At 29.2% G+C, this 16,269-nt stretch overlaps 1 protein-coding gene across 5 annotated transcripts in view; it reads left to right on the top strand.

Moving 5' to 3' along the window:
* LOC107442082 (5'-AMP-activated protein kinase subunit gamma-1) overlaps positions 1-16,269 on the top strand; it is a 158,223-nt gene that overhangs the window by 71,720 nt on the left and 70,234 nt on the right. The window contains exon 1 of one of the 5 annotated variants that reach the window (XM_043041594.3): positions 3,265-3,469. The exons of 3 other annotated variants lie outside the window; for them this stretch is intronic. In XM_043041594.3, the coding sequence (XP_042897528.2) occupies positions 3,389-3,469 (81 nt within the window). In that variant the 5' untranslated portion in view covers positions 3,265-3,388. Of the gene's footprint in view, positions 1-3,264; positions 3,470-9,014; positions 9,228-16,269 lie in introns of those variants that run through there. One more of the 5 variants, XM_043041596.3, reaches the window with a different exon arrangement.

Genomic DNA, 16,269 nt, shown 5'->3' with positions numbered 1-16,269 from the left:
ACTATAACAGCGAAAAAGTAAATAAAAACACACGCACGGCAAAATTTTTTAGTTTACCACAGCACCAAAAATGGTGGCAACTATAAAACTTAAATTTTTACTGTGTAGGTCAATATATAGGGCTCAAACTACAAATTTTAAGACTATTTCCTGCTTTCTCTCCTTGTCTGTACTTAAAAGTTTTATAACTTTAGAACTATATTCAGCCTTAAAAAATGTAAAAAAAACAATATCACTCTTACTTAGATAAACAATATCTCACATACTTGGCGATAGAAATGACAGAAATATAAATAAGTCAGAATTTGTACTTTTTTAAAAATTTAAACCCTGCTAACTTCTTAACTATTTGCCCTATTGATTTGGTTTTTCTATTTAGCTTGAAAAATACACCAAAAATAAAATGTATATCTCACGTTGAATCGAATCTATAAAAGAAACAAGGAATACTGGGGAAGGGGGAGGAGTAAACTTACTGCTCACCTAGTTAATAACACCTGGCTTAAAGCGCTTTACTGCTCACGTGACTTATAACAAAATCTCACTTTTTTAGGATGCGATGTTTAGGTTTCACCTCCTTTTAATCCCATCCCCCCATAAGTAAATTCAAGATGGTGGCTCAAGCTCACTTTGAGGCAGGGTATAAAATTCATGCGCAAACCCCTAGCAACAAAATAACTTGAGCCCTCATCGGACCAGTATTCACTAATCTTGGCTCATTAAGGGTTAAAAAGGCCGTTATTTTCCCCATATTTGCCCTATATAGAGTTTTTCGATTCCTCCGATATTTTACAGCCACTTTACAACCAATATCTGCCCTATATGAGAATTATCAGATACACCCAATATTTTATATTCATTATTTCAACGAATATTGAACGATATTTGACCTATATAGGACCCATATTGAAAATTCTTGACATACCAATATTGATCCCTCGGTGATAGGAACCATATTGAAATAATTTTGAGTTCATCAGGGGCCAATGTAAAATTGTTGCTAGGGACGTATGAAGTAACGGATATTTTGAAAGAAAAAAAATTGAAAAATTTTCATTTAACCCCTTCCTTCTCGCACCCGTGAAAATGACGGGGTGAGGTTTCGCCCTCTGTTTCTCGCTCCCGTGATATTCCCGGGCTGGAGTGTTCAGTAGTAACGTACCAATAAGAATAAAACTAATTCATTTCTTTTTCCCGGAAAACATTTTATTTCTCTTTTTACACACCAGATAGCAGTACTAGGATATTTTTTTAGGTAATTGTAGATAGTTAGTTTATTTTAAACTAGATGTTAGCACTAATCAAATACATGTATAATATACGTGTATTAAAAAATAGGCACTTTTATGACCGTTTTCTTGAAAATTAACCGATCGTTAAGGGTTAAAACAGAAATTTTTATGCTATGTTTTGTAAGGTAACACCAATATTTTACCACTTATTTAAAATTACGCTTTTTTTTAAATTTTTTTCCTTCTTCATATGGTGCTTGTTTATGTCTCGTTGTTTAACATGACTTGTTGCAGCAATAATTAGTTACGGAGATAAAATATTTTGTTTCTCAAGGTTTAATTTGGTTTGCTGAGATCGTGAATAATAACAAAAACGTATTTGGGACTAAAAAATACCTTGAGATACATCGTAGTTTGTTATACATTTTTCGTATACATCGTAGTTATACATTTTTATTGAATTCTTCGTCACTCTTTCATTGTAAATTGATGACTCTTCCCTATCATTAAGCAGCTATTTTACTCTGAAGTTTCCTTTAATTCATTTTCTTTTTCACTTTGCCTAATATTTTTTTAAATTTTATATATGCAGTTAAACGAATTGAAATATTCGTATAATGTAAAAATTTGTTTTAAGTTATTTTTTTTCTTTCAGAAGTTTTACATTCAAAAATAAAAAACTAAAACTCATCTTAAAATTTATATATATATCACAGATAATGTAACGTTTTAAAACCTTTTTACTTGTGTTACGGCATTCTGAACTTACTAATTATTTTTTCTATTAGGAAGCAATTCAAAAATAAGTCACGCAATCCATCTATATCTATTAATTACTAATCGCACTGTTTAGTAATCCTGCAGTGGTTTTGTAAAACTTTTAATTAACCAATCCATCTATATCTATTATCTACTAATCGTACTGTTTAGTAATCCTGTAGTGGTTTTGTAAAACTTTTAATTATTTATGTATACAAGAAATTTTTTTTTACCAAGAAATCCTAATGTGAAATGTTTTTTTGATCGAGGTTAAAGCAGTAAAGTTATTTTTACAAAAGGAATTGGCCGAAAAAACTATTGAAATTGCATTAAAATGTATCAAATTTTTTTTATAAGTATAAATCATTAAAATTAAAAATAAATCCTAAATAATTAAATCAGAATAACTGCAAATAGTTGTTATACGTTTGTTTCATTTTCAGGTAAAGAAATATTTCGGTTTTTATTATCTTTTTAAAACTACGAAACAATTATCCCGCGTATATATATATATATATATATATATATATATATATATATATATATATATATATATATATATATATATATATATATATATATATATATATATATATACTGAGAAAAAAAATCTGGTAAAATTACCGTTTTGTATGGTAGTTACCTCTCTAGTAAAAAACAACATATTTCGTGTGTTAATAAAACCAAAATGTATTGTATTTAAACCATTTATTGAGTAATTTTTTCATTCATATGGTAACGGTATACCGGAAATTCTGGTTTTTAAAATAATAGTTCTTCTTATTACCGCACATTTAGTAAAAAATATAAAACTGAAAAGTAAATTAAAAAAAATAAATAGTTTTCATGCCCTGTTCTAAGGTATCATAAATCACATGTTATCAAACTATATTTTATTGCCAATTTTGCCAAAATCATTAACGTAGTCCTTCGGTAAAAATTACCGCTTCGGTAAAAGTTTTTCCACTGTACCCATGGAGTCAGAAATACGGTAAATTTTACCATATTCTTGTAGTTTTGATCATACACAGTGTGTATATATAAGCATCACTACATTTCACATTTCAGCGCTTATTGTTATTGCTTTATATGAAACTGAAATATCTAGCTGACCCGTTTCCTTTAAAATAGTAACACGTAAATAGTAACACGTAATAGCTCATATTTACGCTAAGTTAAAAAGCAGCTGTTCAATTATTTGAGATGTACTCGTTCAAACCAGATAGAAGAAATAATAAAATAATGCATTAAAATTTTTTGAAGGCTTAGAGTTACTTTTAGCTCTCCTATTCATATTCTATTTGTCCCTCTTTTTTTCAACAAAAAAGAGAGTGAATTTATTCAGGAGTATAATAGAATATAATTTGAAATTTAACATTAACTTACATGGCGTTGTTATGTTTGTAATTTTTCACTTTTTAAAAATGTTTCTGTATTACTTTGGGAAAGAAATTCTCAGTTTCTTTGTATGGTGTAAGGTGAGTGATTTAAAAAATTATCTCTTTGTTTATTTATTTTATGTAAATTTTTGACAAAATGTATAATTTTTCTTAAATTTTTTGTTTTTACACATGTCATGTTCTTAATTTTTTGGGAAATTTATCTAAAACATTTAAATTGGCGGTGAATTTTTTGCCCTACCAATTTATATTTGATTTCATAAAATTTGATTAGCAATGGCGCTGTCTATTTATTTGTTGAAATAAATTACATTTCTACTGTTTATAGTCTGTAAAAAAATTCAGGGTTAAATAAATACCATCACTTTGGGCGCATCATCCGTAAACTTCGTTTAAGCGTAAAAACTATTATTACCATAAAATATTATACCTGATTACAGTAATATTAATTTAATGAGAGCGATTCAGTGATTTTTGCGACAATTATTACCGTGAAAATTACGGTATATCAGATTTTTTGTTCCGTAAAATGTTACGGTCAAAATAGATTCTACGGTAATAAGTATCCATACCCTGAGTGCCGTTGCTTTTTACCGGAATTTGATCCCGAAATTTTTTACAATGATAAAACGATTTAAACAAATTTATTTGACATGATAATTGTAGCAAAATTAAACAACTTAAGTTTTCCGTGATTTTAAATTTCCTCTCACTTGAAATGTTTTGGAGAGCAAGAATTTCTGGGTCAGCATGTAATTGCTTTTCGCCACTCTTCAGATTTTATGATTTTTATAAATGTACCAGCACCGAGGTACTTAATCTTAAACGAAAGATGAAAGAGTTAAATAAAATAATAAATGTTGCATTATGTCGCTAGTTTTGAAAGTACTGTGCGATCTATGCACCATGATGATGAAGATAAACTCTTGGTGATGAAGATAAACTCTTTGTTGTTTTCAGTTTTCTTTGAGCATAAAATCATTAGTTAAAGATAAATTTTATGCTTTTGGCACATAATTTCTCTCCATTCTCGTATAATAAATCAATTTATCTTTATGTTAGTGATTTTCAACATTTCTTCCTCTGTACGCCATTGTTAAAAGCTGTTTCCTCGTTTCCCAGTTCGAAACTCCAATCATAATTATATATTTAGCTAGTCTTAAATTGCTTTTAAGTGTGCTCCTTAATTTAAATAACAAAAATTGTAGGAAAAGCTTATGAATATCAAAACTTAATTAAAATCTTGTTAGAGAAGACATTTTAACTAAGAACTATTCTTCAAAGAGTTATAGAAATGGCTTGAAGGCCACCCAGTTTCAGATTGATTGATACCAGATTGTACGGGAGGTAATGGTGCCGGTGCGCAACCATACACATTGCCATCATGAATAGTCACGAAATTGTGGAGCCCTTTGGCCCATCGAGAGATGTTGAGGGAATGCTTTACTTTTGAAGTGATCTCAGCTAAGATTTTTTTGAAATTAAAAATTCGTTTCTGAACGTCAACTGAGGATAAGTGGGACATCATTTGTTGCCTATTTTCTAGCCAATGTTTATGATGGAAACCTGTTACATTAATTTATTTTTGTTTTTATTTTTGGGCATGATGTCTTAGCAATTTTACTACAATACCTTTGACTTCAATTATTATGATATTAATTTCAGAGACTGTGGGTTGTTGACATATGCCTGTTTAGGCAGAGGGGGTGCAACTGTTCTTGTTTTCCAGTGGCGCCATCTATGGCCAAGAATTCGACTTCTGCCACACCATACGTCACACCCGTTTATAGGGCGGACCCATTCATACATCCATTCATTCATCCACAGATCGTAATTTTGACCTGAATAAGATCGATCTCCAATCCAGTACCCCCAGAGGCATTGATTTGTTATGGGAACATGGAGGACTTTTACGACTCGACAGATTTAAAGTGCATCAGTCACTTTACTACACGGGGAGTCTTCGGCCGGCGAGGTTCGAACCCGAACTCTCGGACAAGGGCCCAGAGAAAATATATAACAATCACTGGCATTGTTGAGGAATTTTACTTAAAAAAATTGTCTTTTAACCTCTTTCCTTGCCAAATTTTTTGAATAAAATGCAAAAACTTATTTCTAAATTAATGTTAATTATTATTAATTATTAAATATTTTTTCTAAATTTTATTTGATTAATAAATACAAGGAACTAAAACAAAACATATTATACACAGGTTTTAAGTTGAAATATGAATTTTGTGTGAAAAACATTTAATTTGCCATTAGTTTACTATCCCGCATTATCTCGGGCAAATGAATAAAGTTAAATTTTAGTCTTTGTATATAGTTTTTTAAACAAGGGACAACATAAAGTGACACTTTTCACACACTAGTGAAGTTATACGTCATATTTTACTCTTTTTTTTTCTACGTAAATTCAGCAACCATCGTATACATAATAGCACAAAACGCGTGTGCATTCCCCCAATCCAACAGCAAAACTTGGATTGAGGGACGAGTTTTTTCGGGATAGTAAATATTCGCAACATATAGATACCCGAGTTAACTCGGGAAAACAACTTACATCTAAAGTCCAGTACCTAACGAAAAGCCTACCTCCAAAATCCAGTTAAATTTCATTTTTACGGTTTTGAAACCATACTAGTTGTAAATGGTTAATAAACCGTATAGTTTTGTATTCTTAATTTTTTAACCATACTAGTTGTAAACAATTTCAAAACCGTAAGTGTTACACATGATATTTATCGTTAACTTTACGGTTAATTGGATAGCCAGACTGCTACCAATTATTTTTAAATAATTTAGAAAAGAAAATTCTGACAGTGTAGAATTTTCCTTAAATCCAAGTTTTATATTTAGAAACGTTCACGTTTTTCTATTTTTAAATCTGTTGTAAGTTGTATCTTAATGTTGTATTAAAGGCTATTTACATTTTCTATTCATATTTTCTTGTTAAAGGTCATCGCTTTACTCAGCTTTTATTTACAATGTTTACTAGTCAGTCAATAAACACTATTTGTAACTATTTTTATTTCTTGCATCACTTTTCGCACTCTAAATTAGATAAACTTAGTTCTTTTTTTCAATTAAAAGTCGTTCTCTCTCTCCAAAAGCTACAAATGAATTTTTTTTTCTTGCATTCACAAATTAAATATAGCTGTTTAGCTTTTTAAAATTAAATTATTTTGGTTTCAATTCCAAGTACTACATTTGTAAATGTTTTAATTAAACAAAAGTAGTTGATAATTGAATTATCTTTTATTTAAAAGAAAAGGAATGAAACTTTTTTCCTAGTTTAGATTAACACATGCTTTAAAGTTATCCTTTGTGTTAATAAAATATGTTTTTGTTTAAGCTTAATTCTTTGATTTTATTTTTGGCTTCATATGTCTTAAAAACACTGCCTTTTTATTCATATTCCATTTAGAAAATATTAATTCCCTGTTTAAATAATAACTACTCGCTCGTAAAGTTGTCTGTGTTTATAGGTTTAATTCTGATTACTATGACAAATATTAATTTTGTTAGTATTGTATATTATATTGGTTATAATAGTTATAACTGGTTATATTTTAATTAGTTTCTTTTTTCGGGGGGGGGGATATTAATTAATATTTTAGTGATTTTAAATCTTAAAATTATATATTTATAGAAATACCTTTTCTTTCAAAAAGATGCACCTTTAAATGTTCATTGTCTCATAAATTGCAGTTGAAGTTATAGAAAAAAAGCTTTCAAGTTGTCAATCATTTTTTTTTAGTTTAGTTTTGAAATATTTTGCACAGTTGTTTAGGATGTCTTCAATTATTTTTTATAAACTACAAATATTTCTCTAATTTTGTTAATGAGTGAGTATTACTTTTTGAAATACACTCATAAATTAGGGTAAGAGGGCAATTTAAAAATTACTTAGGATCTATTCAGTTATTACATAATATTACACATTTGATATTTTTTTGGGTGTTAAGTGAGTGCTTTTCAAAGCTCAACCCTTTTCTGGGAGGAAGACACTTTTATAATATATCCTGTTGTAAAATACCGGAGTTTATCAACATGGATCGATCGATTAAGCGGTCTACTTCTTTTCCATTAATTTTTTATACAGATAAATATTTAATATAGTTCCATGACATTGCACAGTGAGATTTGACAATATGAATGATAAGCTGTCCTTTGGAGACAAAAAATTTGTACTGAATTTTTAATACAAATGAAACTAGAACCTTTAAAATGTCTGCTGTTTGTCTGCATGTGTAAATTAAAAAAACGTGTTTTTTTTTATTTGCACATCCGTAATATTGAACATATAAATTGCACTGGGAAGCAATTTTTTTTTTCATTTTCTGTTGCCTGAAATTTTTTAACAGATTTTAGATACTTTCGAATCACTGAATTCAAATCTTCAATCGGTTTCTCCCTCCAAGCTACAGTTTTTTTTTAAAAAATGAGATTTTTTAACATATTTTTGGTGGAAATATACAAGTTTAAGAACGTTATGTAAAACAAGAAGTCACGTATAGTTTGTCTAAAGTAAGAACTCCCCTAGCCATTTTTCTGAACCCGTGGCGGTGACTGTGGTGACGAGATATAACTATTTATGTAGGGGTGTGGGGTCACTGTTTAGGACAGGTTTTGGCTCGAGTTGGCGAGAGAAATGTAATCTTTTTTCCCTTCTATTGTGCCAACCCTAGAGTGAAGAGAAGCTACCCTCCCTGAAATGCGTTATTCTTATTTCCACAGTAGCAGACGGTGTCAGACCTTCTGGCGGGGGGGGGAGGAGTTCTCACCGTAGACAAACTATAAATGTCGCGAGAAACTTTTAGGGGAGTTAATTTAGATCATCAGGATCAACGGGACACCATACCACGGGAGAGACTTTTCGTCACAAATTCTCTTTCACCTGTATCACTAGTTCAAAATATGAAGTATAAAAAAAGTGAGCCTAGTCGAAGCCATGAAATTTCAAATGCTGAGAAGAAATTTTTGAAACATCAAATGAAAATAAACTATGAGAAGATAACTTTACGCAATTTAGTAATTGAGTATTCACGACGAAAAGTTTCTCCAGTAGTATAAAGTCCTCTTGAAATTGCATAGGAACTCATGCTTGGAAATGTCGTCATGCGCCACTAGGAGTGAACTTTTATGAACTGTTTCTTTGAACACTTTTATCAGGTTATAATAATAATAGGAGAAACGTCCCTGACCGCGTACAACGATATAGGTTCCCATGCAATTTTAATTCTGATGATGTGCCTTAACTCTCATAAAAATTTGTCGCAACATTTATGCTACCCACTGTTATATATATAGTTTCAAAATTTATATATTTCAACAAAAAATAGACTAGAAATCTCATTTAAGAAATCTGTAGCTTTAGGAGCAATACTTATTTGAAATCCCCACACCCTAATTAAGTAAGATCAAGTATTTATATATAAATGCGACAAAAAATTCGTACTAGACGCCAATTTTATTTTAAATAAGAATGTGACTTAGAATTGTTGTTGTTTTAAAACTGATAAGTGCATTGCATTGTATCAGCAAGCGATCGCTGATACAATGCTGGTGATAGTGAAATCTTGTACAGGTATGCGGATTGTTTACACACAAAAGTTTGTTCATACTAAATCTTATCGCCAATGATTTGATGTCATTTTTATCTTTTAAATACTCCTAGCAATCACTTTATAAATCATTTCGAAATACGCCTGTTGTTTTTTTTCGTGATAGTTATTAAAATATTAAATTTCGTGCGGTATTTTGGAATAAAAGTAAATATTTGTGATATGGATACTGTGGTACTAGGAAAAAGATCTGTGTACGTCAAAATTATGTAAGTAAAAATAAAGCTTTGATAAAATTCCATTTTAAAAAATACTTTTAGCAGGAATATTTTAGAATGATATTGAGTTCTCTACAATACTCCTTTTGAAACGTTTGTATTTTCAAAAAAGCTTTGAAAATCCTTTTATTGAAAAAATCTTTCATAAGTATAAGTATAGAATAGTACTTATTAAGACATTTTTCTTTTAACTACTAACTGCTTGTACTTTTATGAGACGTTTTACAATTAAATAAGTAAGCACTGAGAAAAAAAGTATTTACCTAACTACCAGAATATGGTAAAATTGACCATGTTTCTGGCTCTATGGGAACACCTAAAAGCTCGATAATTTTTACCGAAGTTCTTTGCTAATGATTTTAGTAAAATTAGCAATAAACTATGGTTTTGTAATGTGTGATAAAATTTGGAAAATGTGGTAAAATTTGGTTAATTTTTGGTTATTTATTTAATATTTGGTAATTTAATTAAATTTGGTAAAAATTCGTAATTTTACATGATATCTAAGAGCATGACATAAAAACCATTTATTCTGTTCAGTTAAATTTACTTTTTAATTTTGTATTTTCTTACTAAGTATATGATAATAAAGACTTCAGTCTTGAGAAAATGAATTTTCGGTTAACCGTTGCCATATGAACGGAAAAATTTCTAAATGAATGGTTTAAATACTGTATATTTTGGTTTTATAAACCAGAATTATAGTTTTTTTTACAACCAAAAATGTCATTACTATATAGTAAGAAGTTTTCGTGGTTTTCCTCTCCATGTAACGCAAGTGCGGATTAGTTCCATCAAAAAGTCCGCCACGTAGACACATTTCTCCCAATAGTTGATCCAGGAGTTCTCTTATCTTCTGGATTGGGTTCAAAATTACAAGGCTATGCAGCTGAACATAATTAGTCGTTTACCCAAAAAAATTGAATTGACTGTTCAACGACGGTTATAAAATAAAATATAATTGCTGGATGATGCATATTATTCATTTATTTATTGTCTTAGGAATGAAGATCAATTCACCTTTTTAAAATAGCAATCACATTTCAGAACTTGTAAATTTTGAAATTTTTATATTTAAATTGAAAGTTCGCGTGGGATTCACTTTAAAAAATGCCGTTAAACTTATTTATTTTATTATTTTATTAGGAAATTTTGGATTCTGATTTGCAAATGTAAATACTTTCAAGCTATTTTAAAATTTATTATTTACAATTTTTCTTTTGCTAGAAAAAATCACGTAGATGATAGTGATCATTGATCGATTCCGAATATAGATATTAAATTGATAATGCGAATCAATCACTAAAATAATTGAATTTGTGAATGACTTAAATTTAATAAATTGATTCGAATCAGTTAATCATTCAAATTTGTTTAATTGATCAGAATCAATGAATCATTCGAATTTTATCAAATAATTCGAATCAGTGAAATTTCAGGCTTGTATTAATTGATTCAAATCACTGACTCTTTAAATTGAATAAGTTAATTCGTATCAGTTAATCATTCAAATTAATTTATTTGATCAGAATCAAGGAATCATTCGATTTTAATTAAACTCGAAAGTAAATCAAAAGTGAAATTCGATTTTAATTGAATTCGAAGCAGTGAAACTTCAAGCTTGTATTAGTTGATTCAAATCAGTGACTCTTTGAATTGAATGAATTGATTCGTATCAGTGAACCATTGGAATTCAATCAGTTTTATTCAAATCTGACCATGTCCGTCTTTTTTTTTTAATTGTAAACTTGGACTTTCTCTAGTTGATTCTGAACTCGTAATTGCTAAGTTATACAGAATCAAGGAATCATTCGATTACAATCAAACTCGAAAGTGAATCAAAAGTGAAATTCGAATTTAATTAAATTCGAAGCAGAGAAACTTCAAACTTGTATTAGTTGATTCAAATCAGTGACTCTTTGAATTGAATGAGTTGATTCGTATCAGTGAACCATTGGAATTCAATCAGTTTTTTTCAAATCTGATCATGTCCGCCTTTTTTTTTTTTTTTTAATTGTAAACTTGGACTTTCTCTAGTTGATTCTGAAGTCGTTATTGCTAAGTTATACAGAGCCAATGAATCAATCGGATTTAATCGAATGATTCGAATTAGTGAAACATAGCGCTTAATATTAGTTGATTCAAATTAGTGTCTCCTTTGAATAAGTTGATTCCTATCAGTGAACCACTAAAATTCAATCAGTTGACTCAAATCCAACCATTTCCCTATTTTCAATTGAAAATTTAGATTTGCTAATGTCCATTACGAAGTCATGGAATTGCTAGAAAGATTGAATTCAATCCAAAGAATCAATTATTAGAAAGGTTTTTCTCTTTCGTTTAAGTCATGGAATTGCTAGAAAGATTGAATTCAATCCAAAGAATCAATTATTAGAAAGGTTTTTCTCTTTTATTTAAGTCATGGAATTACTAGAAAGATTGAATTCAATCCAAAGAATCAATTATGAGAAAGGTTTTTCTCTTTAATTTAAGTCATGGAATTGCTAGAAAGATTGAATTCAATCCAAAGAATCAATTATGAAAAAGGTTTTTCTCTTTTATTTAAGTCATGGAATTGCTAGAAAGATTGAATTCAATCCAAAGAATCAATTATTAGAAAGGTTTTTCTCTTTAATTTAAGAGGAAGTGTTTGTTTGAATAAAAGCGCGGATGAAGTGTAAACAAACTATTCATCCAAGAAATGACATGACACAAAACTGTCAACTTCCGCAGTCTGGTATATATTCCGCGTAAGTGAGAGGGTCTCGCGGCCTTGTTCATGATTATATTTTATATTTAGAATCATCTCACGCGCTTTTCCTCTCTTTCTTTGGACTCGTTGCAGATATTTTTTTGATTATAAAATGAAATTGTAATTTTATTTCCTTCTTTTTTTGGCTGCTTAAGTTACCGCCATAATCGCCAAGAAACGTGCAACAAAACTTTTTTTTGTTTGTTAAACTCGATTTAACATGCTGTTAGAAGTTAATGTTTCAATTAAGTGTTTGTTTAAATTGCCACCCTCACTTAAATGTCACTTAACGTGTAAATATTAAAACGTGTATTGCTTAATAAGTTTTCTTTTCATGAAGTTTTTCCTGCTACATTTTTTTTTAAACGTTTTTCGGAAAATTTTATTGACGTTAGTATAATGATATCAGTTGGTGTGTATACGCTGAAAATTAATGCAATTAAATTATCTTAATTAAGGTGATAAACTTGTTTGCTAAAATATTTACTTATATATTACTTATAGATTAGCTAATACGTTGAATTACTTAACTGTAATTAAGTTATTTAATTGCAATTAAGTTGTTCAATTATTGAACTGTAATCAAGTTGAAATTATGATGAAGTCAGTTGTTATAGAATGTATTTTTTAAAGTTGTGAAAGATTTTTCCGCACTTTCATGAAAATATGTTTGAATTAAATGTTGAGCATTGATATTGTAGTTCTTTACTACCAATTTTCGGCCCTCAAACATACCCCTCCCAAAACTTTTCACCCTGCTGCTTCAGGCAGCAGAGTCTCTTTCTCCAACTTGCCGTTTAGCGGCTCCCCCTCGATTAATCGCATACAATCGATTTATTTAAAAAGTTCATGACAAAATGGAAGCCGTTTAATGTCGTGCTGACACTCACCGCTTCGCGGCTCCATGTCTCATATTCTGACTTTTTAATGTTATAATTTTCCAGGAATAGTTCGGAAATAAAATATTTCACTCATATGGTTCGTAAGTTGCGCTACTTTTAACATATTTCTTATAAAATCAATTGTATCGAATATTTCTTTGTTTCGGTGCTATAAAAGAAAGATAGCAGTATTTGTTTAAATTATATTTCTTTTTTTCGTTCAACAAAATACAGCAACTGTTCATTGAGATTTTGCTCGTTGTTTACTTTTTGGTTATCATTAAAATAAAGTAAACAAATAATTATGTTAATGTAATTCTATTGAAATGAAACTGAAAATATTAGCTGTAAATGAAATTTGATGTCATCGTTAAGTTTTCAAATTTCGTCTCAATTCAGTTTTCAGTTTTATCTCAAATGCTTTTCAAGTGTTGTATGTTAATTTTAAGCAATATTTACTTATACATACATTTAGATGCATTGCGTACTTGTTCTAAATAATTTTACATTCAAGCAGATTCAATTTAATCAGTGCTGAACTCACTGAGGTAGTCGTCTAATATAATCATCTATTACGATTTATCATTCTTGTTTTATTACTCTTGAAAGCAGGAAAGTCATAAAATATACAATATAAATGTGAAAAAAAGTTATATTCAAAGTAAATTAAATGGCATAAAATAGCATAAAACTGAATATTTATTTTTATACGATATTTAATTATTGTATAAATTATAAAACAAATTATGTTTTTTTTTGTATTATGCTTCACATTATATTTATTTTAATTTATTTTTTATGCAATATTTACATCTTAAATAAATTGTGAAACTTCTTCCGTTTCTTCGTTGTGTTATGCTTGACATTGCATTAATTATAATTCATCATCATTACATTAATCATAACATTTCATTAATCCTTAATTTCATTTATCATTGATTTCATTAATCATTACATTTTCATTACTTATGCATTTTTATTACCTGAAGGAGTTCTAATTATTCTTGATTTTATTAATGATTTTTATAAGTTATTTTTCAATTTGTTAAAACTGTTGACCAAACTTTAAAATCCATATTAGTCCATTTACAGCTGTAATTTATAAGCCATTAATCAATAATTTGTTTTAATAGTTTATAGCACGGTTCACGTTTTTGTGTTAGGCGATTCAATAAACTTATTATAAAACTTTATTTATGTTACATATTTTGTTGAAATGATAGTTTCCTTCACTTTAAAATTATACTGGAAAGAAATTAACCTGAACATTTAAATTAAGTAGAGAACATTTATTAACCTCATTTCTATCATGCAAGAGATGCTTCAGTCTCAAAAAAAAAAAATACCTATCTGATTTGATTTAATTGGTCAAATGCAAATTTTGTTTAGTAGCCACTGTATCAGAAATTTGCATTATTGTATCTCTTTTAATTAAATTGGGCTAATAAAATAATTATTTAATTTTTTTAAAAGTTTTTATTTAACTTTTATTTAAAGCCAAAAAGTTATCGAAACATTATAAATTTTTAAAAGAACTTTTTTTAAATTTTAAACAATATTTTTATAATTACCTTTTTTTAAAGTAACATAAGATTTGGAGTTTATTTTTGATTGAAAGGTTTGAGGTCTATATTGTTTGAAAAGTTTATTCAAATCGTAAAATTATCAAGAGGAAATAATGAAATTTACTTCAAATTGCATGAAAATAGTCCCCCCCCCCCTGATTTCTGTTGATTATGTAATAAAATGAAACCCGTTTTCTCTCATCTTTCATAGTTTCATGGAGAGAAAAAAACCCATTATGTTCATCACTTTTTTAGATAATTTTATAGCTATGAATTTGAGTTGTAGGGGGGGAGGATTATTTTCTGAGTAAAATTTCTTATGAGGGGCTAGAGAGGTAAAACTTTCTGAAAAATAACTGCTGTAGCAAATAAAAATGATTGTTTTCGGTGGGGGGGGGATATTGTGTCTTTGAAGAAAAAAATTATCATTTTTTCGATTTCTTGAATTTTTAAACTTATTTTCCAAGTGTAATAGTTTCTAACCAGGGCTCGAAGAAAGTCAGAAATTTTACCCGTCCCCGAGGATGGCTTTTCCAACAATGTACCCGTCCTCTGAAACTAACCCGTAGCTTCTAAATAAATAAAAATATATTTTTCTCTTGTTTATTACAAACATTTATATAAATTGCACAATGAATTAGTAGTTACTTGGATTACAAATACTAGGTTACTAATAGTAAAACCTAGTATTTCTTTTATGAAAAAAATTTTTTTTTTATGAAATAATTTAAATGACAAAGGTCAAGTTATCTGGAATGTCAATTTATCCGAGGGTACTTCGTTTTTTAAATGAAACAAATATGACGTTTGCCAGTTCCACAATCAAGTCAATGATTTACCGAGGTTTCTGCACAGAAATCTGAAAGGGGTCTTCCATTTAGGTGGATGTTCATAATTGCGCTTAACGCTTCTTGTTTAAGACCAGTACGTAATGTGTTTTTTTGTAAGCTCATTGCTGAAAAGCCTCTTTCAACCACTGCAGTACTCCCACACAGAGAAAACATCAATTCCACCAAGCGCAGTATGTTGCTGTATTTCTAGATTAGAGGGTCATTTTAGAAGTGAGGCGCTAGACTCTTGTAAGATAACAAAAATTGAAAATGTATCACGAATATTAATGGGAAAATGGCCGTCCGCGCGGACGTCGGATTCGAGATATTTGTTGTCCGCAGGGAATTTTTGACCGCCGAGGACGGGCGGACGGGTGGTTTTTCGAGCCCTGTTTCTAACCCCTTTTTTTTACTCCCTGCTAACTTTAGTAAAAGTATTTGGCCAGAAGTTTGACTAAAAACGGGTGGAGGGGTGAGATTAGGAAACCCTAGTACTGTGCTTCCAAATTTTTCAAATTTTTTTTAAAGAATTTATGTAAATAAATTGCTCTTTCTTCTGATTACTCTTGTTTAAATAATTAAAAAGCATAAAATGCATCAAATTATAAGGCCATTTTTTTTCGAATATACTATTTTTAGTACGTGTATATACATGTTTCTGTCTCTATGGAAACATCAAACGTTTTTTTATAAAAGTGCTTTGGTAATGATTTTGGTAAAATTAATCCAAATATAGTTTTATAGTATGCGATAAAATTTAGTAAATGCGGTAAAATTTGGGTATTTTATCATGATACCTTAGAGCGTGGTATAAGCTATTTATTTTATCAAACTTAGTTATCAGTTTTGTATTTTTTACTAAATGTGTGGTAAAAAAAACTATAATTTTGAAAACCAGAATTTCCGCTAAAGCGTTAACTATATGAACGGAAAATAACCAAATAAATAGTTTAAATACAGTATATTTCGATATACCAAAATTATGATTTTTTTTTTTTTACCAGA

Source organism: Parasteatoda tepidariorum, chromosome 1, assembly GCF_982258835.1.
Source record: "Parasteatoda tepidariorum strain Cologne lab strain chromosome 1, Ptep-v5.0, whole genome shotgun sequence".
Lineage (NCBI taxonomy): Eukaryota > Metazoa > Arthropoda > Arachnida > Araneae > Theridiidae > Parasteatoda > Parasteatoda tepidariorum.
Note: the sequence above shows the minus strand (reverse complement) of the source record. Positions and strands in the feature narration are given on the sequence as shown.